General features: G+C 37.4%; 1 protein-coding gene across 16 annotated transcripts in view; it reads right to left on the bottom strand.

Moving 5' to 3' along the window:
- Window positions 1–25447, bottom strand: part of EPB41 (erythrocyte membrane protein band 4.1) — a 199597-nt gene that overhangs the window by 9169 nt on the left and 164981 nt on the right. For 9 of the 16 annotated variants that reach the window (XM_055332348.1, XM_055332349.1, XM_055332351.1 and 6 more), the window contains one exon: window positions 4404–4532. In XM_055332348.1, the coding sequence (XP_055188323.1) occupies window positions 4404–4532 (129 nt within the window). Of the gene's footprint in view, window positions 1–4403; window positions 4533–5716; window positions 6167–25447 lie in introns of all 16 variants that reach the window. The other 7 variants (XM_055332346.1, XM_055332341.1, XM_055332340.1 and 4 more) reach the window with 1 other exon arrangement.

The raw sequence follows: 25447 nt of genomic DNA, 5'->3' as shown, positions 1-25447 counted from the left end.
CTTCTCACCATGTTCCCCAAAGTGTGGGAATTGTAGAATAATTAAAAGTTTGTTTTTTTTCTTTTTCAATTAAATCCTGGGCTAACTTGTTTGGCAAGATAATAAAAACTAAAGCAGAAATATAGTACATAAATAACAACAATAGCAAATAATTACCTGGTGTTTATAATTTACCAGGCACATTTTCTACATATTATTTATACCATATTACACTATGCTTTTTTTTTCTTTGCACTATGCTTTTTCATTTCCCCATTTATCATGTACATCATTCCCTTCAGAGGCTTTTAATAGCCATATAGAATTACCTTAATTGGATGTACCACAATTTATTTAACCTGTTTCCTATTGATGGACATTTAGGTTGTTTCCATGGTAGTGACAACTTAATTTGAAATGCACATTAATTTATTCCTTGCAATAACCCTATGAGGTGGAACTATTACTAGCCCCATTTTACAAATGAGGAAAATGAGGCACGCAGTGATTGAGTAACTTGACCACATACATAAGTGATGTAGCAGGTGTGAACCTAAGAAATTTGATTCCAAAGTCAGTACTTTCCCCACTATACTCCACTGTTTAGCATAAATAAGTATTTGTATTTTGAATGACTATCTTAAGCCTGGTTAAAATGAAATAAAGATAGATATGTAACAATATAATATAGCTACCATTACCTTGATCTGAATAAACTTATAAAGGCATTTTTTAGAAGAGAAAGCTAAGGCTTGAAAAGTATAAGTAATTTGCCAAGGGTCACAAAACTAGCAAGTGTTGGAATTAAGATCCAAGTCTAACTCCAAAGCCCACATGCTTTATCTAGCACATCATGCTGGCTCTACACTTCTCTTACACATGAGTATATTTTAAAATAGCTGCCTCCTTTTCCTGTTCTTGTAGGGACTACACTCAAACCATGTGGGCTTTTGTGGGCAGGCGGGACCTAACAATTTTCATGCATATGCTACAAAATTTGCTTCAAAACGGAATACGGTGAAATGTCAGTCTCCCACTCCTAACCACAGTCCTGTAGTCCCAGTCCCCTTCATTAGAGGCCACCCCTGCTTCTTGTTTTGTTTTGGGATTTTTTGAGTACCTATTCAGGGATAATATATTCATATACAACCCTCTTCTTTCCCTCCTATAAACAGCATATGATTTATACCATATTCTACCATGGATTTTTTTTAAAGATTTATTATTTTAAAGAGGGTAGGTGGGGAAGGGGTAGAGGGAGAGGGAAAAAATTCTCAAGCAGACTCCCCACTGAGTACAGAGCCTGACACGGGGCTCAATCTCACACCCTGAGATCATGACCTGAGCTGAAACCAGCAGTTGGATGCTTAACCTACTGTGCCACACAGGTGCCACTCACCATGCTTTTTTTATCTATTAATTTATCACATAGGTTATTCCTATCAGAAGTGTTTTATTTACTTTAAAAATATTTTATTTATTCATGAGACACACACACACACACACAGAGGCAGAGACATAGGCAGAGGCAGAAGCAGGTTCCATGCAGGGAGCCCAATGTGGGACTCGATCCTGGGTCTCCAGGATCATGCTCTGGGCTGAAGGCAGCACTAAACCGCTGAGCCACCCAGGCTGCCCTATTTATTTATTTTTTAAAGATTATTTATTTATTCATGGGAGATACACAGAGAGAGGCAGAAACACAGGCAGAGGGAGAAGCAGGCTCCATGCAGGGAGCCAATGTGGGACTCGATCCCGGGTTTCCAGGATCACGCCGTGGGCCGAAGACAGCGCTCAACTGCTGAGCCACCCAGGCTGCCTCAGAAGTGTTTTTAAATAGCTGCACAGAATTATATTAATTGGATATACTATAATTTCTTTAACCTGTTCCCTACTGATGGCTAGTTAGGTTGTTTCCATGGCAGTCACAATTTAAAGAGTTTTCTACCTTATGAAAATAATTCTTATATCCTCTGGTTAATAATGATGTGCACAATCTTAAAGTAATTTCCTATTCCTTCCTTCTTCAACTCCCTGTACTGTCAAGTCCTATTCATTCATTTCTGGCTCTCTTGACACAGCTCTTTCTTCTCATTTCCTCCAGCTACACTTCAGTTCTTTATAAGCATCTCTCCAGACCTGCTCTAGTCATATCCCTGTCTCCAGGCATCCCCCTACTTTAAAATATTTAGCACACAGCCTTAGGAATCATCTTCCAAAAATCACTGCTTCAATGATGCTGCTTTATCACCCCTGCTAAAACACTTTAAACAACCTCTCATTATTTACCCAATTCCACACTATAGACACAAGCAAGACGAGGGATGCATACTAACAGTGACTGAGCATCCACGAACACACCAAACACTGTACAGACATCATTTCACTTAATCCTCCTCCAAATCTTGCAATGGAAGGTGAGACTAGCCCCATCTGACAGCCAAAGAAACAGAGGGAGGGAGAGATTAGCGATTTGTTTAAAGTTATCCAACTAGCATGTAGTTAGTTGAGCTAGGATACAATTTCCATCTGTCTAATTGCAAAGCACGTGCTTTTAATTGGCAAGTGACACTGTTTCCTGAAAGGGATATCTCCTCCAGTTCATGGTGTGAGGATTAGCTGCAAAGATTTAGGTGAAAACACTCAGTCAGAGCTTCACATGGCCACCTTGTTCCTGTCATGCAGGCTTCAGCCAAAATGTGGCCTCCTCAGAGGATTTTCCTGACTATGCCAGCCTCAGAGGAACAACCTTTCATATAATCTCATATTCTCTAACTCTTTATCCTATTTAATTTCTTTATAACACTTATCACGTCTGAAATTTGTAACTTGTTTATATGTTTTATCTGTTTCTCCTAACTATAACGTAAGTTCCAGTGACTAGGGCCTCTGTCTACTTTGTACATTGCTTTGGCCTAATACATAAATGCTCAACAAATATCTGTTTATATTTGTTTATCAGTTTATAGAAGGAAAACTTTTTCTACCTTTTGGCCTCTGTGAATAAAAAAAGGAAAAAAAAATTAACATAAAGCAACTCTTAGCTCATCCAAATTACCAACAATGGAAAAATTTTACTAAAAGTAAACAAAATTTTTATTTAAACAAAATTTTAAATACTTAAATTCTTGTGTGATTTTATTTTTTTATTTTTTAAAAAGATCTATTTATATATTTTGAGACAGAGAGAGAGAGAGAGAGAGAGAGAGAGAGAGTGTGTGTACATAAGCAGGGGGAGGGGCAAAGGGAGAAGCATATTCTCCGCTGAGCAGCAGGGAGCCAATATGGGGGCTTAATCCCAGGACCCTGAGATCATGACCCAAGCCAAAGGCAGATACTTAACCAACTGAGCCAGCCAGGTGCCCCTTGTGTGATTTTTTTTTTAAGATTTTATTTATTTATTTGAGAGAGAGAGCACGAGCAGGAGGGAGGGGCAGAGGGAGAAGCAGATTCCCTGCTGAGCAAAGAGCCCGATGCAGGACTTGATCCCAGAACCTTGTGATCATGACCTGAGCTGAAGGCAGATGCTTAACCAACTAACCCACTCAGGCGCCCCTCTTGTGTGATTTTAAATTTAATTGTAACAAATAATAACAATAATATTTTAAAGATTTGATTTTTAAGTAATCTCTACACCCAATGTGGGGCTTGATCTCACAATCCCAAAATCAAGAGTTGCATGTTCCTCTGACAGAGTCCTCCAGGTGCCCCATAAATTATATTGTAGCTGTTATTTATTTATTTATACTTTCACACATGATGCTTAATTCAAGTCCATACAGTGTCATATCTTACATAATCTTCATAATAAAATAATGAGGCATGGGTGCCTGGGTGGCTCAGTCAGTTAAAGTGTCTGCCTTCGGCTCAGGCTCAGGTCATGACCCTAGGGTCCTAGGATGGAGCCTGGTGTCAGGCTCTCTGCTCAGCGGGAAGTCTGCTTCTCCCTCTCCCTCTGCCCCTCCCCCAGCTCATGCTCTCTAATAAAATCTTTTAAGAAATAAAAAATAAAATCATGAGGCAGATAATAACATCATGGGTGGGGAGTGGAGGGGGGTGGCAGGCAATCAAAGCTCAGAGACGTTCAGTTACTTGTAGTAATTGGAGTAAGTGGAGGAGCCAGAACCTGAACTCAGGTTTGTGTGACCCAAAGCCCATGTGCTGAACCATTACACTAGACTGCCTTCCCTAACTGAATTGGGTGGATATAAGAAATCAGATGCAAGACAACTTTGCTTTTAATGAAGTACTTTGGGACATCCTTAGATCATCCTTAGGGTATATGATATCTAAGATCAGTAATCTCTTCTAAAAGGAATTAACCCAGAAAAGCCTGGCATTATCTGTAGCAAATGATTGAGAAAGAAGGTTCTTTATTGTGTTTACTCCAGTCTTTGCTTCTGAAACATAATATCATGTCCCACCTGGGCAGCCTCATAAGTGATGGTCTTGGTTTCAGTGTGAACAATAGGGACATCTTTGGTTGGGATTTCACTCTTCACCAAGTTGGCAGTATCTGAGATGGTGACGGTTTGAGTCTTCACCAGGGGAGGCTGTGAAGCAGTAAAGAAACAAAGTTACCAGAGTCTCCTGATGGCTGTGGAGAACTAATCTTCTGACATTGATCTGATCAAAGTGATAGCTCTAGTCAAGCAAAGGGCTAGCTCAACCTCTGCCCAAGACTTGGACACTATTCCAAAGTAGCCTTGATAAAGTGTCAAATCATGAGGGATATTAAAAAACAGCATTACTGTAATCATTTTCATATGCTTAATGGAAAGCTGTAATATACAAAACACTTTAGACTGACCTTCAGAATTTGAATATAAAATTGTTTGCCAAATAACAGTCACTTTTGTTTGTCCTTGTGACTGTGCCATTATAATTAAGAAAATTAGTCACATTTCCTCCACTAACTACAAATGGTAGTACATGAAACAGCAATAGTATTGGATTGCTTTATCCTGGAATTTATTAACTTCTTTCAAATCAATGTCAGACATTCACTTTGAATTTATTGAGAAGGAACAATATTTGGAAAACTGGAAAGAAAATCATCACTTCTACCACCACCTGCTGATTAATCTCAGAATTTCAGAAGAATGAACATTAGTGGAGTATCAAAGACTTCTTGTCCATCAGTTCACCTTGCCAAAGACTACAGATCACCCTAATACTACCATTTGATTGTGATAAAGTGGCCATCCACCTTAGCATAGATTAGTGCCTGTGAGCATGGACGCCCTTATGAGTGGGGTCAGTGGGAGTGGTGGGCTGTACTATGTGGCAGCAATACATAAATAATTATTTGGGGTCTGAAATCTCAAAAAGAAATCAGTTTTCAATCAGTCCCTCTTTTAATGAAGAGTATTTGAATTTTTTTTGGCATGGCCTCAGAACACTAATGGCTGTTCATCATAAGAGTCTCAGAAACTCGCTTCTTTATATAGCTCATACTTGAGCAAGGAAGAGAAACCCACTTGAACCAGCTTCATAGAGATAAATAGCTGGAATTTACCCTCAAGAGTTTTAAGTCATCAGGGGAGAAAACATTTCTAGCCATGGAGTTAATTCCTCTGAATAAATTTATTTGTAGTAATCAAGGGCTTCGACTTTTGCTTCTGAAAAAAGCAGAGAGGCCACTGCCTTCACCACCACCACCACCTCCTCCACAGAACAGATTCTGGCCCTCTCCCAAAGTGAATCATTAGACCTGCATCATTGAATCGGTTACTACCTGGAAACTTCGAATGAGGGTGGGGAACTGGTTACCCACATGAGAGTCAAGAAATGATCCATTTTGCTTTCCAAGTGGCTCTCCTGGTGTAACATGTTCTTCACTACTCTCTGCCTTTTTTTCACCAAGTTGTCGCTGAGAGGAAGCTGGTGATACTGAGAACTTTAAGGCACTGGCCTGTTCCTCCACTCCTATACATTCCCCACTTGAGCCTCTTGGCATTTCCTTAATATCAAGATAGCCAGCTGCCCCCTGCTCCTTCTCTTCTGTCTCCTTGCTGCTTATGGAGAGGGAGCCAAACTCAAAGCTTTGTGGAGACTCCGACAGGGTGGTTATTTGGCTCTTACTAGAGATTACTGAATGCTTGGGACCATCCCATTCAGAGTCAGGGTTGGTAGATGGCTCCTTTGTCATGGCAGCCACCTCCTCTGTGAGAATGCCATTCATATTCTACAAATGAATGAACACATACAAAAGCAAGAAGATTAGGAATAAGTGGGGAATATAGTAAACTCTGAGAATCAACAATGATTTTTAAGAGGTCTCAAAAATATTAGTACTAATATAAACCAAGAAACTTAGCTCCTAAGGTAGTTGAAAGGAAGAACTGCTGTTCACTATATTAGTGCTTAAGCAGTTCCGACCTCATTTTGGTCATATTTCTATAACCCTGTTAACTTGAGAAATAATTTTGATGAGCCTCACACAATACCAAGTACTTTGTGTTACTATGATCTTCCCTGGATAACACATATTCTTCATACTTAAAAGAGTTACTTTGCCATTCCTAAATACCTAACTCATTACTATGCACAGGGAACAATGCAATTTATCAGCCAATCAAAACATATTCACTGGGAGCCTGATCAGGATGAAAAACGTTTCATATCTCCAAGCCATAAATATCATCACACTAGCCTCTAATGGAGAACTTAAATCTTGACTTTGGATGGTAGGGATTAAAATACTGAATACATCCAGAAAAGACTTAATCCAATCATTGTCACGCAATTAAATATCAAAAGTACTGAGGTATATAATAAAAGTGACCCAGCAGCTGAGATAGATTTCTTCATAGATGAATGACCTATGTCTGACCCCTAAGAAGTAAGTCCTAGAAACAATTCCGTCCTAGGCCAAGTGCCTCACACCATAGGAAAAACAGTACTTCCAAGAGATTGTGGATGACAAGATAACATCACCATGGATGTATGTAATCTTAAAAGTTTAAAGGGGGAGATACTATAGGTAGAAGAGAAGGAATTCATGTGAGTAAAAAAAGAATATGAGCCATATGAAAAACACACAGTCTGACTGAAGCCAAATGTCAGGAAAAGTAACCATGTACCTGTGCTCACCAGAAAGCCATGTAGGCCTGGAATTTTGGTAAATATCAACTTCCCATAGTACATACCACCTAGGAAAGGACTCTTTTAAAAAGGTATTCCTGGAACCAGTGACACATGCCTGGATCAGCTCACACACATTAGTACTCAAATCACGTTCTATGCATTCTATTTTTTAAAAAATCACTGCTGCTCTTTAACTTGTAAACCAACCTACATGGTGATAAATATAAACCAGTGACCTATTAAGGTGAGAAAAGACGCACTGCACTCAAGAACTTCAGGCCAACTTTACTTCTAAGCCATCTTGAAGCTGTCAACTCAAGAGCATCTCAGAGTGGTACAAGCTGAATTCAGACCAGGCAGGACTGAATATGAATATTACATACGGCATGAAAAATGCAATTGAGAGGACAACAGAAACTGTTTCTGTATGCAGACGAATCAGAGGTACATAAAATATTCTTGCTAAGGGTATATGAATTTCCTCATATTTAAAATGAGAATAATACCTGGTTTGACTCATGGGGTTCTGAAGATCAAATATAATAATACATGTGAAAGCACTTTGTAAATTCTCAAGTACCATATAGAGTCACTTAATTCAACCAACATTCTGAGCACCTATAATATGCCAGGGCCTTACTTACTAGAATAAATTAGTTGTTATTATTTACACACTGTATTACTTTCTAGGGCACTTTTCTCACCATTTCTTTTGAGTCAGACAAGCTGTTAGAGCTGTCCAAAAATAGATTAGCTGGTAATAAACAAATAGACTTTTTCAAATTGCTATATGCTAGCTCTAGCACTGTGAATAGCACATCTAAACCCACTCACATGGAGAAAAACTTCACAGCTTTTCCAAACAATTTTGTCACAATTGAGAAGGCTGATTTATAACCAGGAAAATACCTAAGACAATCAAGTTCGAGCCAATTTTAGACCAGTCTGCTCAAGTGATACATGGTGGTCTGTCATCAAGAAGCCTTTTGTGAACTGAACATTGCTTAGGCCAGCAACACCTGGCCCAAAATTGCCTACTGTTGAGTAAAATTAGATCGAGCAATCTTTTTTTTTTTTTTCAAAGCATGTATGGTGGAGACCACAGATAAAAGCTGCAGCCAGAGTAATATCAATTCAACAAATATTTACTGATCAGTTAAAATGTGTTAGTCATTGGCAATAAAAGGAAAATTAATAACAGCTGGGTTAGATTACCACTTAGAGCATTCTCACATATGGTCAAATGAACCTCCCCAGTTGGCTCTGTTGTCCAGATCTGGACAAAGCCAACTACTTACTGGACATCTTCCCAGCCATATGGAATGCAATATGCCCCACACTAAACTCATCTCTGTAGCTGCCTAGACCTGCCACCCCAACTTCCTCCATCATTTCTGTTATATTGGTAAGTGGCACCATTATCCATCCAGTCTTCCATGCCAGAATCCTGAAATCATCTTCAACGCCTTCCTTATAGTCACCCACCAACCCCCGTAAACTGCATCAAGTCATTTCCATTCTATTCCATTTTTTCTTTCTCTCTCTTTTTTTTTTTTTTTTAATTTTAGTTATTCGTTTGAGAGACAGAGATAGAGCACGAGCAGGGGGGAGGAGACAGAGAGGGAGAAGCAGACTCCTCACTGAGCAGGGAGCCGATTCGGGGCTGGATCCCAGGACCCCAGGATCATGACCTGTGCTTAAAGCAGACACTCCACTGACTGAGTCACCCAAGCGCCCCCTATCTGTGTTTGTTTCTATTCCCACCTTTACGGTCTTCATTTAGGCTATCGTAATGCCTCACTTAGCTTACTACTAATGCCCAGTTTTTCTTTCTTGCTTCTTTCTTTCCTTCTTTCTCATCTCAAACCTTCTTTGAACACATCCTCTACTCTGCTGCTAAAGAATTTGTATTTCTAAAATGAAACACTGTGAACTTCATTTTGCAGCTTAAAACCCTTCAGTGGTTCTTCACTGCCTCTGGTTAAAGTTCAGACCCTTTAGTAAGACATAGAAAATACTTAAAAAAAAAAAAAGAAAGAAAGAAAATACTTTAAAATCTGACTCCTATCTCTCCAGCTTCACCGTGTCATACCTCCACAGACACTCTTCTTTTCATTAATTCAAGACTATTTGCAGTTCCTAGAACAGAGCATAGATCTCTTTGCAAACCCCCCCCCACCTTTGTAAATATTGTCAACATTGTTTCTTTTGCCTGGAAGTCCATCCTCAGCTCAAGTGTCAGTTCTGGAAGTTTTCCCCTAACTGCCTAAAGTACGCATATGCTATTCCTCTTTTGTTCCTATTGCACCTTGTCATTGCTGATTTAGTAATCTGTCTTTCTTATTAGACTGTGAGTTCCTTGGAGGATGGGGTGGGGTGGAGATAAGGACTTCCTATGTTAGTTAGCTCTGTATCTCTCTAGTACAGTTTTTGGCATGTAATAGATGTTCAGTAAAAACTTGCTGAAAGTATATTCAATAAATCCAGGTAACTTGAGAACTTCTGCTTGATCTTGTGCTATTCAAAAACTGAAAAGGCATGCTTAGAAAGAACCTAAAACGTGGGAGTGCCTGGATGGTTCAGTCGGTTAAGCATCTGACTCTGGATTTTGGCTCAGGTCATGATCGCTGGGTTGTGAGTTCGAGCCACACTTTGGGCTGGGTGTGGTGCCTGCTTAAGATTCTCTCCCTCTACCCTTTTTGAACTTGGCCACAGTAACTTCTTGCAAGATACATCCACGAAAGCAAAAGAAACAAAAGCAAAAATGAACTATTGGGACTTCATCAAGATAAGAAGCTTTTGCACAGCAAAGGATACAGTCAACAAAACTAAAAGACAACCTACAGAATGGGAGAAGATATTTGCAAATAACATTTCAGATAAAGGGCTAGTTTCCAAAATCTATAAAGAACTTATTAAACTCAACACCAAAGAAACAATCCAACCATGAAATGGGCAAAAGACATGAAGAGAAATCTCACAGAGGAAGACATAGACATGGCCAACATGCACATGAGAAAATGCTCTGCATCCCTTGCCATCAGGGAAATACAAATCAAAACCACAATGAGATACCACCTCACACCAGTGAGAATGGGGAAAATTAACAAGGCAGGAAACAACAAATGTTGGAGAGGATGCGGAGAAAAGGGAACCCTCTTACACTGTTGGTGGGAATGTGAACTGGTGCAGCCACTCTGGAAAACTGTGTGGAGGTTCCTCAAAGAATTAAAAATAGACCTGCCCTACGACCCAGCAATTGCACTGTTAGGGATTTACCCCAAAGATTCAGATGCAATGAAACGCCGGGACACCTGCACCCCGATGTTTCTAGCAGCCATGTCCACAATAGCCAAACTATGGAAGGAGCCTCGGTGCCCATCGAAAGATGAATGGATAAAGAAGATGTGGTTTATGTATACAATGGAATATTACTCAGCCATTAGAAACGACAAATACCCACCATTTGCTTCAACGTGGATGGAACTGGAGGGTATTATGCTGAGTGAAGTAAGTCAATCGGAGAAGGACAAACAGTGTATGTTCTCATTCATTTGGGGAATATGAATAATAGTGAAAGGGAATATAAGGGAAGGGAGAGAAAATGTGTGGGAAATATTAGAAAGGGAGACAGAACATAAAGACTTCTAACTCTGGGAAATGAACTAGGGGTGGTGGAGGGGGAGGAGGGCGGGGGGTGGGGGTGAATGGGTGACGGGCACTGAGGGGGACACTTGACGGGATGAGCACTGGGTGTTATTCTGTATGTTGGTAAATTGAACACCAATAAAAATTAATTTATTAAAAAAAAAAAGATTCTCTCCCTCTCAGAAACCATGAAAGACTCCTAACTCTGGGAAACGAACAAAGAGTTGTGTAAGGAGAGATGGGCAGGGGGGTTGGGGTAACTGGGTGATGGGCACTGAGGAGGGCACCTAATGGGATGAGCACTGGGTGTTACACTATTTTTTGGCAAATTGAACTTCAATAAAAACAAACAACAAAAAAAGATTCTCTCCCTCTCCCGCTGCCTTTCCCACACATTTTCTAAAAAAAAAAAAAAAAGTATGTAGAAAGTGGCCCACTTGATCAGAGCCACAGTCTCGTCCAGCATTTTATCTCCTACATCAGCAAAATAAGAGGAAAACTGATGTTATTCGTGTTCACAACATGCCAGGTAGTACACTAGTCGCTTTAATGTGTTTTCTCACTTTATTTTTCACAACCTCACTATGAAGTAGTCACTCTGTATTTTATAGATGAAGAAACAGAGATTAAGCAACTCAGACCTAGCTAAGTGATGTAGATAGGGTTTAAAACCAAGTTGTGGGCAGCCCTGGTGGTGCAGCGGTTTAGCGCCGCCTGCAGCCCAGGGCGTGATCCTGGAGACCCTGGATAGAGTCCCACATCGGGCTCTCTGTATGATGCCTGCTTCTCCCTCTGCCTGTGTCTCTGCCTCTCTCTGTCTCTATGAATAAATAAATAAAATCTTTTTAAAAAAATAAAACCAAGTTGGTTTCTAGTTCTAAAATCCATTTCTTCCATGACAACAAAATATTTCAAGTAAGACCAGAGGACATGTCCTATTATGTTCAAAAGAAGGTACACCAAACATGACTGTACTTTTGAGAAGTACCAAGACTGTCCAAAGTCCTCTTAGAGTCTGAATTGAGAAGTACCAAACTCCCCAAAGTCCTCTTAGCAGAGTCTGATTTGTGTCCAACACTATACTTTTAAAAATAAGGAGAAGGCTGAAAAGCCAGAAGAAAAGATTGAAGCAAAAAGAAGATATAAAACTTCCATGACATGACTCCCAAACTTTGGCATACAACATAAGTGAGGAATGTTAACTGACAGTGTTGTGCCTTTAGCTATGACCATCAGCAAGGGCTAGTGGATTATATAAGATTCTGCACAACAGCATATACCAAATTGGCCTGGAAACTTTGAAGGAATCATCTCAGTGTATGAACAAATATAGGACTGTGTCTGAACCTCCCACAGTAACTGACAAAATTGAAACTTAATGTGATTCAAAGGTGTTAATTCAGCCATTGCTTATCTAGACTGATGGGGGATCTAGAAGAAAGATGCTACAAGAGTAAGACCAGCTGCCTGTACAAAGTCCAGCCAGGCTATCTAGTTGGTTTCAAGTACAGGAGAAGCAAGAATGTTAGACAAATATTTAATTGAGAACACTATTGGAAAAATTTCAGTTTTATTTAAAAAGTGAATGGTTCCTGCTAAGTATGGTAATTCACTATTATCTTTGGGGTAAAAAAAAAAAAACAAAGTTTTTTTTTGTTGTTGTTGTTGCTTTCTAAATTAGAGGTTTTCTTTTGAAAAGTATTTATCATAGAAGGATTATGTCTCAGGATCACCAAACCCTGTGCAGGTATGTGATCCCGTGAATTATAAATTACTGCTCCCTTGATTTAAAGATTCCAGACATCATTAAGGGCAGGAAGTGGCTGCTTTATTTTGTTGCCACTACATTAAATGCAATCCACAGTCTTTTTCTGTTCAGGTTATTTTTGAAGCAAGGTATTTATACATTAGACTAATGAAAGAACCATAGTTGTTTACAAGACTATCTTATCCAATAAGCATGACAAAGAAAATAAATCCTGAAAACCTTCCTAAAATTTTGGCACGTAAGGAAAAAAAACATACAATTTTTTTTTTCCTGGAGGGGCCAGGTAGTTATTTTTCCCACACACATTTGATTGCCTGTTTCCTTCTTTAGTGAAGACTGATTTTACCTCTGGGTGGCAACAGAAAAGCAATTCCTATCTGTATTAGAAGGAAGAAAAAAACCTGCTGTTGTCTTACTTTATCTTTCTATGTATTAAAATCCTGGGTACACAGATAAGGATCAAGAGAAGAACAGCATTATCACTCCCAACTTGCCATGTGATTTCAGGGAACTACTTTCACCTCAGGACCATAATTAAAATGTTGGCATGAGGGAAAAAGGAAAAGAAAAAGCTAACTTCAAAGACTAAACCTTCTCCCTGGTAACATGCTATGTTTTCTTTCTTATCCACTTAAAATTTTTATTTTGCTATGTGTATTACTACACACATGAAAAAGACTTCAAGGCATACTAAAATATCAGTAGTAGTAGTAGAATTGCAAATAATTTTTTAAAGTAAGTTCTATGCCTAATGTGGGGCTCGAACTCACGACCCCGAGCTCAAGAGTCGAAAGTTCTACCGACTGAGTAGCCATGGGGGCCCCAAGAATTGCAAATAATTTAATTTCTTTCTTTGTGTTTTTCTGTATTTCCTAACTTTTCTAAAATGAATATGCATTACTTTTGTTATTAAAAATGTTATTTAAAAAATAAAAAATAAAAAAATAAAAATGTTATTTAATTATTTTCTCATGCAAGCTTTTGTATCTGGTTTCATAAGTAAATGACTGATCTACAAAACTTGAAGAGTCTGGTAAACAATTTATAAAGTGCTCATCAGGGCAGCCCCGGTGGCACAGCGGTTTAGTGTCGCCTGCAGCCCAGGGTGTGATCCTGGTGACCCGGGATCGAGTCCCACGTCGGGCTCCCTGCAGGGAACCTGCTTCTCCCTCTGCCTGTGTCTCTGCCTCTCTCTCTCTGTGTCTCTCATGAATAAATAAATAAAATCTTTAAAAAAAAATAAAGTGCTGATAAATCCTCAATGTCCTCCAACTGTTTAAAAACAGTTAAAAATAAGGGCACCTGGGTGGCTCAGTCAGTTAAGCATCTACCTTCGGCTCAGGTCATGATCCTGGGGTCCTGGGATGGAGACCAAGTTGAGCTCCCTGCTCTCAGGGAACCTGCTTCTCCCCCTTTCCTCCCCACTCATGCTCTCTCTCACTCTCTCTCAAATAAAAAATAAAATCTTAAAAAAAAATGAAAACAGGATTGCTTGGGTGGTTCAGTTGGTTAAGCGTTTGCCTTCAGCTCAGGTCCTGGAATCAAGCCCCATGTCGGGCTCTCTACTGGATAAGCTCTTGCTTCTCTCTCCCTCTGCCTGCTACTCGTCTCATTTGTGCTCTCTTCCCTCTCTGCCAAATAAATAAAATCTTTAAAAAAGAAAGGAAAAAGAAACCTTAATAGTTTCCTAAAAGAAAAAATAGTTAATAGAAAAAATGATAAGTAATGTAAGCAATTGGTAACTTACATAAACATTCTGTTTTATAAGAATATAATATAAAACCTTAGTAACTTAGTAAGTGGATTTTAAAAGTGAAAGTCAGTGATTATAGACTTAATGTATCTGGGTGGAAAAGAAATAGCTCAACTTTAAGGTGTAACTTCATTATATTTTAATGTTTTCTGATTTAAAGATACAGGGTGAGTGAAAATATGGTTCTATCAGTGATTTAACTCCTCAGTAGATTTTTTTCATCAGATAACCCGCCTCTGAAATCAGTAAAGACACACAAAGAAAATTACTATTGTCTTGTCAGTCATGATAGCAACTGGCAATATAAAATATTAAAGATTGGGCAGCCCGGGTGGCTCAGCGGTTTAGCGCCGCCTTCAGCCCAAGGCCTGATCCTGGAGACCCTGGATCAAGTCCCATGTCGGGCTCCCTGCATGGAGCCTGCTTCTCCTCTGCCTGTGTCTCTGCCTCTCTCTCTCTCTCCCTCTCTCTCTCTCATGAATAAATAAATAAAAATCTTTAAAAAAAGATATAAAAAGAAAACTTCTTTAAAAAAAGAAAATATTAAATATCAAAGAATCCTAAAACTTGATCTGAACAGTAACTCTGGATTAGTGATATATACTACAAATCAACACTATCACACTTCAATAAGAATGATTTATATTTTTATTTTTTTGATCGAGTGTCCTGCATGCACCTCAGGCTTAAATCTTATTGTACTGAAATCAAGTATGACAGAATGACTAAACAAATTCAATAAACGGTTTTTTAATTGCCATCTCAGAAGAGAAAAACATCTTTGGTGCGATTTGGGAATACATGAAAGAAATAAGTGATTTAACCCCTAGGGTACTTAGATTTGGCTGAAGCTATTGAAAATGATATGTAGAGATGGCAGTTAAATATATTTACACTAGACAAATTTGTCTTATGGTGGTGGCAATGGTAGGACCTTAGGGGAGAAGGCAATTTTTATCAGAGCTGGTCTCAAGATTAACTTACTTTTAATTTGTTGGTGCATTCTCAGGTATTTATATATATTTATATATATTTATATATATTATATATAATGTTACACTAGGCACCAAAATAAACCAGTCAGTAATGTTACTGAGTCCACACAAGCAGAATTAGACAGCTGACAGAACAATTTTGAAAGAAAGAAGACAATAATCATGTCAATTATAAAGCTAACCTCTAACAAGAGTCCTGGAATCAATATATGTTGAATTTTAAGTCTGTGAAAAAGATGCTTTTCCCTAATATTGTATTCGATGTTTCCTTTAGAATACCTGTGAAAAAATTGTCTTCATATATGTCCAGAGGGAGGCAGACGGAGAAGCAGGCTCCACGCAGGAAGTCTGACATGGGACTTAATCCCAGGACCCCAGGATCACAACCTGGGCCAAAGGCAGATGCTCAACCTCTGAGCCACCCAAAATAATTTTTTTGATGAAGCATGAATAATTATTAGAGATACAAAATGTCATTGGTTTGACAACAATATGTTTTTGGTTTGTTTGCTTCTGGATACCAATCTAGGTTTCTTTTGACATTGTGTGTAAGGTTTGATCTAATTAATGGGAATTTAATCTATTGATCTAAATATCCCCAATAAACTACTATTAGGAAACTACTAATTATTTTCTTCTAAAAAGTTCAATTCCTTTTATTGATTGATTTTTATTTTATTATTTTTAAATATTAATATTTTATGTATTTATATATGTAAATATATGTAAGATGTATAAACACGGGGCTTGAACTCACAACCCTGAGATCAAGACCTGAGCTGAGGGGATTCCTGGGTGGCGCAGTGGTTTGGCGCCTGCCTTTGGCCCAGGGCGTGATCCTGGAGACCCGGGATCGAATCCCACGTCGGGCTCCCGGGGCATGGAGCCTGCTTCTCCCTCTGCCTATGTCTCTGCCTCTCTCTCTTTCTCTCTCTCTCTCTGTGACTATCATAAATAAATAAAAAAAATTAAAAAAAAAAAAGAAGACCTGAGCTGAGATCAAGAGTCAGACGCTTAACCAACTGAGCTGCCCAGGCACCCCTATTGAATGACCTTTATACCAGACAAAATCCCTGAGATCCCTGTTTCAAAGGCAGGAAAGGCCTCATTCCTCATCCTTATCTTCTGGTTCCTACACAGTGAAAGAGATCCTATTTCAGGTTCTGGGACATTGTGCAGGACTCAACTTGGGGAATTCAACTTAAGATAAAGGAGTCCAGCATTAATCAATTCATCAGTTGCTTCTGCATCTTAGAGAACCATTTTCTTTTCGAGAGCCATTTTTAATACCCAGTTTTATAAGTCATTAGGGTCTCAAATTCTAACCTTCTCTTTAATTCACACTCTGTAATTTTTACATTTTCATTTGGAGACTGAGTAACGTAGGAGACAGCTGTGGCATTACAGAATGTAACTGGACTGAAACATCAAAAGACCTGGGTTCTAGTTCCAGTTCTTTCACTTAAAAACTGATTATTCTTTGGCAGGCCTTTCAACCTCTGAGACTCAGTTTTATCATATGAAGCAAGAAGATCACTGCTATGGTTTTTATGAGGGTTCACTACAGAGGTGTTCACCGTGAAGTGACCGGCAAATACTAGATACTATTTGTCTTTGTACTCTATTTCTGAAAATATTACTTTTTGCAAAGAAACATGAACCAGAGCAAGAAAGACACCTAGTCCCTATTTGGAAGTGTTTCTGAGCACTCAAAGTGGGCCAACCCTATAGATTTAACTAAGGCTGGTCCTCCTTTCAGTTTAACAAGTTCTCAGCCAGTTCTCCTTATATTTTAGAGAACATCACCTGACTGAATTTTGAAGAAAGAAATTGTTACAGAATCTAAGAGTTAAAATAGGCATACTATAAGAATATTTAATAAATATTGCTGAGCCAAGATCCTCATGAAAAACACTGGATGGGCCATTTTTAATAGCTTTGAGATATGTACTGTTTGTTAAGAAAGAAAAATATTTCTGATTAGCCATAAAATTTACAACCATTTTAAAGCTTAATAGATTTACTGCTGTTTCTAAGCATAAATCATATCTATGTTATACTCGTAGATATTTTTTCCTAAAATCACTGAATTTTCAGTAAAAGGAATCTAAGATTTAGCATACTACCTCTATAGTTACTTTCCACAATGGAACCCTAAATCTACCACATCTATTAAACTACCACTGGTTTTCAAATTCTCTTCATTCTATTTTACTATTCCTTTTTTTTTTTTAAAGGTAATCTCTACACCCAACATAGGGCTCGAACTCACAACCCTGAGATCAAGAGACACATGCTCCACCCACTGAGCCAGTCAGGCGTTCCTCTATTTTACCAGAGACCTATGACTGGCCCTGCACATACTACTTACTGATATGATCAGTTCTGTAATGTTACCATCTTTGCAATGACTTTGTGGGTTGTTCAAATACAAATACCTCAAGGAAAGTCAATACACTAAACTGTTATCAATGTTTTTGTATGTCACAAAAAGGGTATTTAGGTATTCGTTAGACTTTTTAATGAGATTTATATAATTTAAAAATGAATTTGATAAGAAAAAGGAAGTGAACAGAAGGTGGCAATGGGACTGAGGGATAGGGTTGTGCACAGACACACATACACCCACAGAGCACATTACCCTTGCTTTGCAAACCCAGTAAGAAATGCTTTGCACCGCAAATGCCCACAGAACCAGCAGGAATCGAGGTTATCTTGCTAAGCACAGAAGGAAGATACCCAGCAGTAGTGTCCAGCTCCTGGTTCTTTACTAAAGTAAACAATAAATATTACAGTCACTTAACTTATCAACAATCTATTTAAATAATACCCCCAAATGGTCTGCAACATGCAAACTAAAAAATGTAGAATACAATCCTGATTAGATCAGTTAATTGCGAGTGCTCTGTTTCTACATTCTTCTCTTTAGCAAAACACGGCAAGTTTATGTTTCAGCAAAGAACGGCTTAAATGCCTTGGGGAAAAGCTCTTAAAAAACCAACACGTATGTCTTTATACGTTAATTTAATATCAATATCTGTAATCTTATTCCTATTTTGAAAATTAATTATACTGGTGTTTCCTATGGTTGTATAATAATCAGTAGGAACATCAACCTGGTGATTTAAAAAAAAATTTGGTAAAACAAATGCTTTTATATGGGCACTTGCAATAAAAGATAAATCAGATGTGGTAAGAGCTTCTTTTGTAAAAGCCATGTATAAACAGCACATAAAGATGACAAGTCAAGCAGCAATAGCCCATTCTTCAGCCAAAAAAGGAAACGAATGAAGAAAGAACAAAAATCACTAAAAAGAAAATCATTCCCTGGTCCCCCACCGAGCCCCCAAAAGCCTTATAAATAATAGTTTTGGTACACTTTCTGTAGAAAACTCAGGCCAAGTGACAGTTTGAGAAAGGACATTAGAATCACAAACACTCAGGATGGGGATAAACTAACAACAGAGTAACCACGTGGCTAGCAAAAGATGATTTAAAAATTCTCTTTCCTCTCTAGTGTGCCATTCTCTATCTTGCAATACATTTCTCTTCATTCTAAATTTTCTCTTAGCTATATCCACCCCCGCTTTTTTTTAAAAATAAAGTTTGTATGCTATTGGTCCTAGCTAGAAATACATCCTTGTAATGCTCACTAGCTTCTCCACAAAACTTGAGTCATTTTCATGGTTCACTGCTATTCTCTGGCATAGAAAGATTACATCTGAATAAAGGAGCTTGCTTAGGAGATGTTGGTCTTTATCAAATTACAGTTGGTAAAACTGCTTAGTATAAGAAAATCACTCCATTACGCAGCCTCTCACAAATTCCAGCAAATGAAATCTGCCAATGACAGTTATCCTTCAAACATATTTATAATTTCCTTAATAGTGCTGTTATTAGATTATCCCCAGAAAAGGTGACTGTAAAAGCAAACAGCTTCAAAATCAGTGCCTGATGCAAAATTTTAACTATTAGGTAATAGAAAATTTTGCCTTAACACTGCACTCACCAGCAAGGACTCCACAGCTCAAATGAGTGTTCTCAAACCTGAATAGAGCTATAGAAGTCAAAGTTTTCAGCAAATATTAAAAGTTATACTAAACATGTCTAGAAGACCAGAAGTCTTTGGTTGGTCAATTTAATTTCAAGATACTAAGAAGGGCTGAGATAGAGAAATGAAGATGGAAAGGAAGGAATTATAACCAGTACAAAAACTATGATCATTTAGTAGGGAACACAAGTATATTTGGCAGGATTTCTCAGAAGTCCCAATTCCAAAAATGATTAAAGACATAATAAGTACTTAAAAAAACATTATGTCCCAATTTAATATCTAGAAAATAACATCTTGATTCCACAAAACTAAGTACAACAGGAAACTATTATTAGATATTAAGTAGCTATGTCTTCTCTTCCTGAAAAATCCTATAATATTTAAAATGGCTTTCCATGTTAACATTTTCAAGAAGTTCCTAAAAAGAACATGGCTTTGAAGAAACTCTTCAAAATTTTTATACTACTCAGACATGGCCACAAAGTACATACTTTGAACTAATAAACAAACCACTTCAAAATGTTGAGTGTTGGTTTTAAGTAGTTACCTGGGTAATACAATAGAATCTAGAACTCTGAGAGTAACATTAGAGATAAGGTTTACCCAAGGTAAAGTGAAAGATAAAGTGGTATATACCTTCCGTTAATTCCACATTACAGGAGCACGCTCTCCTCACACCCACATATCCACACCCACTCCATTCTTCACTGTTCACTATGATCACGGTGGCAATACTGGATGGTTAATAACCACTAATTTGTAAAGTGCTTTTCAAAAAAACAAAAGACAAACTCAGCATATTAAAAATGCTTCTAACAGATGCAACAATTACTGTTGTTGTAGTGACTGATTAAGATGGTTAGAAAAAAGTTATTTTTAAAACTTGGTATAAATAAGTCAAATGAGTTCCAAGTTGATTTTAAAACATTAATAATCTTCTAAGAACTGATTACATGTCAAGGGTATCTCTGCTTTAGGACTGAGCAAAAGACAATTACTGGGACACAGAGAAGAATGAAAATGTGGAAGAATAAGGGAACTCTTCTAGAAACGCTGGCTGTCAGTATTTCTTACTGATCCTCTGAAGCAGAGGTTTCTTTTCGTTTTTTTGTTTTGTTTTGTTTTGTTTTGTAATGAGTATGTACCACATTGCTGGCTCCTATTTCCTTAATGACTACTATCAACCAGAATCAGATTTTCAATAAGATTTATTCGTGATAAATTTACATATTAAAAAAAATTTACATATTAACAGCAAATAACGTGAGAAAAATATCAAAGAAAACGTTCCAAAAGAGAAGTTCTTAGCAGATTTCTTCAGGCTTAAATATCTTGCTGAACTGCTAAGGGATAAACAATTTATTCAGCCTAGTATCAGAGCTAAAGCATCTTGGACCAGGGAAAGGAAAGGAACATAAGTTTATGGATTGATTAGAAAGCACCTCCCAAAGCTAAACACAGACCAAGGACTCCTTCAGAACACAATCATGTCCATGTCAACTAGGAAGCAAAGACACTTCTGAAAGAATATAAATTTATTTTATTCTGACTTATTGGTAAATACTGCCCCAATAGGCCCTGAATTGGAGGAATTCCTCTTAGGGAAATCTCTTTATTTAGAAAGAAGAACCCTTCTAAAATGTTTTCCTTAGATTCCCAACCTTAAATTTATACAACTACTTGAAAGAGTAAGGTATACTAAAGCTTCCAAGTGAAAATTCATTTCACTTCCTTTGCCATGTTTGTTAGATATCTCTAAAACCTGTCTAAAGAAAAGAGGAACTGGAGACTTGTTTCTTTATTCCTTAGGGGGAAATGGAGGCAGACCCTTGAAAACCAAACCAAAGGGCCTCACTGAATTCATCACCAAATATGTTAAAAGCACAGTTAACATTGAACAATCTGGAAAACTGACAAAGGCAGGGGTGTTGTGGTGATTACAGGTATGTTAGATTACAGTTCTGGTGCACCCCAACTGCTAAATAAATAGAAATAAATGCCTTGTGTTTTGTTTTCCATTTCTAGTCATAAACAAGACCAAAAATACTTCAACACTGAATAAAGATGCTAAGGTCACATCTACAGCTTTTCAAACAATACAAAGGCAGAAAGGGTAAATTAACCAGTTCTCTGGTTCTCTAGACCTATATCAGGGGTCAGCAAACTATAGCCAACAGTCCAAATCCAGCCCTCTCCTTGTTTTTGTATTGCTATGAGCTAAGAATGGTTTTACATTTTTTAATGGTTTGGGAAACATAGAATGATATTTAGTGACACATAAAAATTATATGAAATTCAAATTTCAGTGTCCATAAATAGTGATTGGAATACGTTCATGTTCATTTGTTTGTTTATTGTCTATGCTGCTTTCACTATATAAAGGCAAAGTTGAGTTGTTATGACTGTGACCATATGGCCTGCAAAGCCTAAAATATTATCTGGACCTTTATAGAAAAAGTTTCCTAACTCCTGGTCTGTCTGATATACCAAAATCTTGATATCATAAGAGTTTGATACATTTGGTGTCTTTATACCATATGAAACACAAGAAAAAAATGATCAAACTCTTCTCTGCAATGTATTTTAGATAAGTACAAATTGCCAAATATCAGGTTCCCTTTATGGTATCAGAATAAAATAATTCATCCAAAATGAATTTATACATACAAACAAGCACCCAGTCTCAATAATATCTTCTATATGGAAAATAGTTGATTGTTACCTTTAGTAAATGGGTAAGAGCTTTTAACTGATTCAAATTATAAGACATTAATAAGAGAGACTAACATCTACCATAGTAAATTCTTTAAATAAACCACGGACCACATTACAGGATTAATAATAGAGATAGTGGCTTCTGGGCCATATATGGGTTTTTTGGGCTACTTGCAAATACTGATTAGGCATATAGTGATTAATTTGGCACAAATTTGTGTCCCAACAATATGAGAGATTCTATATGAAAAGTTAGTTTATCCATTACCATCTGTGACTGATCATTTAATCCAATTTAACAAATTTTAATTATCTGTTATATATCTGAGATACAAAGGTGATTGACTGGCAAACAAAGATGAATAAAACAAAGCCTCTCACCTTTGAGAACCTCATGCTTTTGAGGAGACAGGTACAAGCTAAAAGAGATGGATTAACAACATTTCAAATCTTTAAAACCACTTTTGCTGGTGGGGATCTAAGCCATAATCAGAATGTTAAACAGAAAGTAAGCTTCCATAAGTTTATCATATCACAATGATATAAATTAAATCACATGAGGGTGCTAAAGTATGTAAAGATTACTCAGTCAGAGAAGGCAAGCAAACTTAGAATGCAGGCTCTGGCGGTATGCTTCTTCAAAATAGAATAGTGAGTCTGTCTTGTCAACAGATTCTGGGCTACAAGAAGTTTCCGAAGCTACAAAACTATCCCACCTCCACTCTTTTATCTAAAAAAAAAAAAAAAAAAAAAAAATCCCACGTGCCTGTGTCATTTATGAAGAAGCTTGAGGATTTCCAGGAATTTCAAAATGTTCTTTTTTTAAGAGAGAGGGAAAGCCAATGGGTAAAAACATAAGATGAATAAATCATTGGCAAGCAACCTAAGGGCAACAGAGCCAGAAAGAAAAAGAGCTGATAAAACAAAGACAGCTAGAAAAAGAAAGAAGAAATCAGGATAACATGCTAGGAGGAAGACTGGGGCAGATCTGGATATCAGATGGTATGTTATCTGAGGGTAAGAATTATGACTAATGTAATATGAGAGTTACATTTAACAATGTGTAGAGCTTATAATATAGAAGACAGAAAATTCTTCAGAAGGCCTCTATTCAGGAACAAGAAATGAAAACTATAGGGAAACATATTTTGAATTAATATAAGAATGATTTGTAGGCAAAAATCAGAGCTGTCCAAAGATGTAGTAGGCTGTATCTTGGGAGGCCAGAGACCTATAAATGTCCTATAAATGGTTTTAAATCACTAAATGATACTGTATAGAAGAGTTAAGCGAAGTGAAGAAGAGTTGGATTGGGGGCTTACCCACCCCTAAAATTCTGAAAATGCTACCTTTTTGCATCTCTGCAATACATTGCCCTAATGGGCAATGAATGAATGCATAGTAGTAAACATGGTTTCCCTTTCATTCTTATTCTCTGTGTTTTATTGAGATGGGATCCTGTCCATATGAAGACTCTTCTTTAAGGAGACAGTAGAAAATGAGAGACTAAACTGTACCGTTTAATGATCTGTTTAAGAAATCATTGTAACACGTTTCTCCTGCCCTCTAATCTTTGAAATGTTGGATATATTCTATTATTTACTGCAAACAGGATTCTGACTATGATAAAGGGGAAGGCTACCCTCTAAGATATCAATCACAAAAGATTAGAAATGCATTCCTAAAGCATACACTTCCTTAATAATCTGTCACCCACATATTTAGTTAGGCTATGATTGAAGTTATTTAGCTTTTAGCCTATATTTCTGATCTGTGGGAATAATAAACTACTTTTTTCTTCTTTTTGTCTTTCAAGTTCTAGTATAAGAATTCCATTTATGAAGTAAAATATTCCTTGAATTTGTAATTGTTGATAACAGTCACCTCTGCTTTCTTTCTGGTCTAACCTTACATGGTTTCCTTGCTCTAACAGCCATACCTTCTTCTTAAGTGTTGCCGGTGCCCAATCCCGGGTCCACACCAGTGTTTGTTTGTTTGTATCATGCTCTGCTGCAGTAAAGAAGGAGATCCTAAGGCATGAGGGGTAACAGAAACAGAAATGAGAGCAGACTCATTGATCTACTATCCACTACAATGTGGAGGAGGCCGATACAGTTATCCCACATGCCATGCATAATGGAGAATAAGAATAAGGATTCGTCTCCATTTCTAGTACCAAAATTACAAACAACAGAGTTAGTTTAAGTGCAATGAAAACAAGCAAAATTTCTTTCTCAGTGTGGTAGAGAATGCTGTAAAGAAGTTTGGGATTTTATAATTTCTGTGAAGAATACAAGGGAAGGAAATTATAGAGAAGTTCTATATATCTTCACTATACTCAATACTCTTGGCAAAAAAATCGCAACAAAATCGGCAACAATGAGAAAGTGTCTCATATTATTTTTTAATTTTCTGTCTTCCTTTTGTTAATATGTGATCATTAGGTAGAGCCCAAGTATAAATTTTGCTTGCTGATGCCTTCTAAAAAATAACCAAACCTCTAATGCCTAGTATATTCTCCATGCCTATCTGTAGGAAATATGGCGAAAGTGACTTAGGAATGTAGGAGACAGTAAACTGGCTTATATCCACAGAAAATTCAGAGAAAAATTTACAACATTTACTAGAAAGAAATGTACTAGGAACTTGGATGACAAGTGGAAATCCCCAGTCTAATGTTACTCAACAGTCAGTATCTTCCTCCTTCAAAACTTGTATCAGAGATGTAAACAAGTTGTAAACCTGACCCATGTGAACTGAATCTCCTTCATATTCTGTGAGCATAAGAAAATGGCTAAAAGGTCTGAAAGATTGATGCTGCGTTTATTTTCAAGTTTGGTCCACTGGAAGACTACCAAAAGGATAAGATGAGTTTTAAGAGTATGATGAATTTGGAAAGACATTTTGACCTTCAGTAGTTTTAAGTGCCTGGTCAAATACCAGTAACAAGTAGATGCAAATCAATACAACTATTTCACAGCTTGCTTTCATATGAAAAATTCCAAGAAATTAATGTCTGTTTTTAAGTGTTTGTCTTCCCAGTCCCCAAAAGACCAAGAAACGAACAACAACCAAAGCTTCTGATTCCTGGAATACCTTACAGATTCATTCTCATGAGGTAGGTCTGTCTCTATGTTCCTAGGTGGAAATCTGGGCACCAAGTAGTTAAGTGAACTTCTTAGAGTCACCCTAGAAATGATTAATAGCAAAACCAAGGCAAAAAAAACCCCAAGACTTTTTACTGGTCTGTATTGATACCTTTAGTCGAAATTGTTTTTTTACTTATCCACTGGCCATTCAGAAGCTGAACCAGGATAAAACCAACACACAGTTATTTGGATCTGTCTCTGGTGTTCAGAATGGAATGAGATGTGAGAAGAAAACTAAGACAATTTACAGCTTTGTTATAAATATCAGCAGTATTAATGTTAGTTAATACAAAGCTA

Source organism: Nyctereutes procyonoides, unplaced genomic scaffold (genome assembly GCF_905146905.1).
Source record: "Nyctereutes procyonoides isolate TBG_1078 unplaced genomic scaffold, NYPRO_anot_genome, whole genome shotgun sequence".
NCBI classification, from domain to species: Eukaryota; Metazoa; Chordata; class Mammalia; order Carnivora; family Canidae; genus Nyctereutes; species Nyctereutes procyonoides.
The sequence above is the reverse complement of the archived record's forward strand: the minus strand, read 5'-3'. Positions and strand labels throughout refer to the sequence as shown.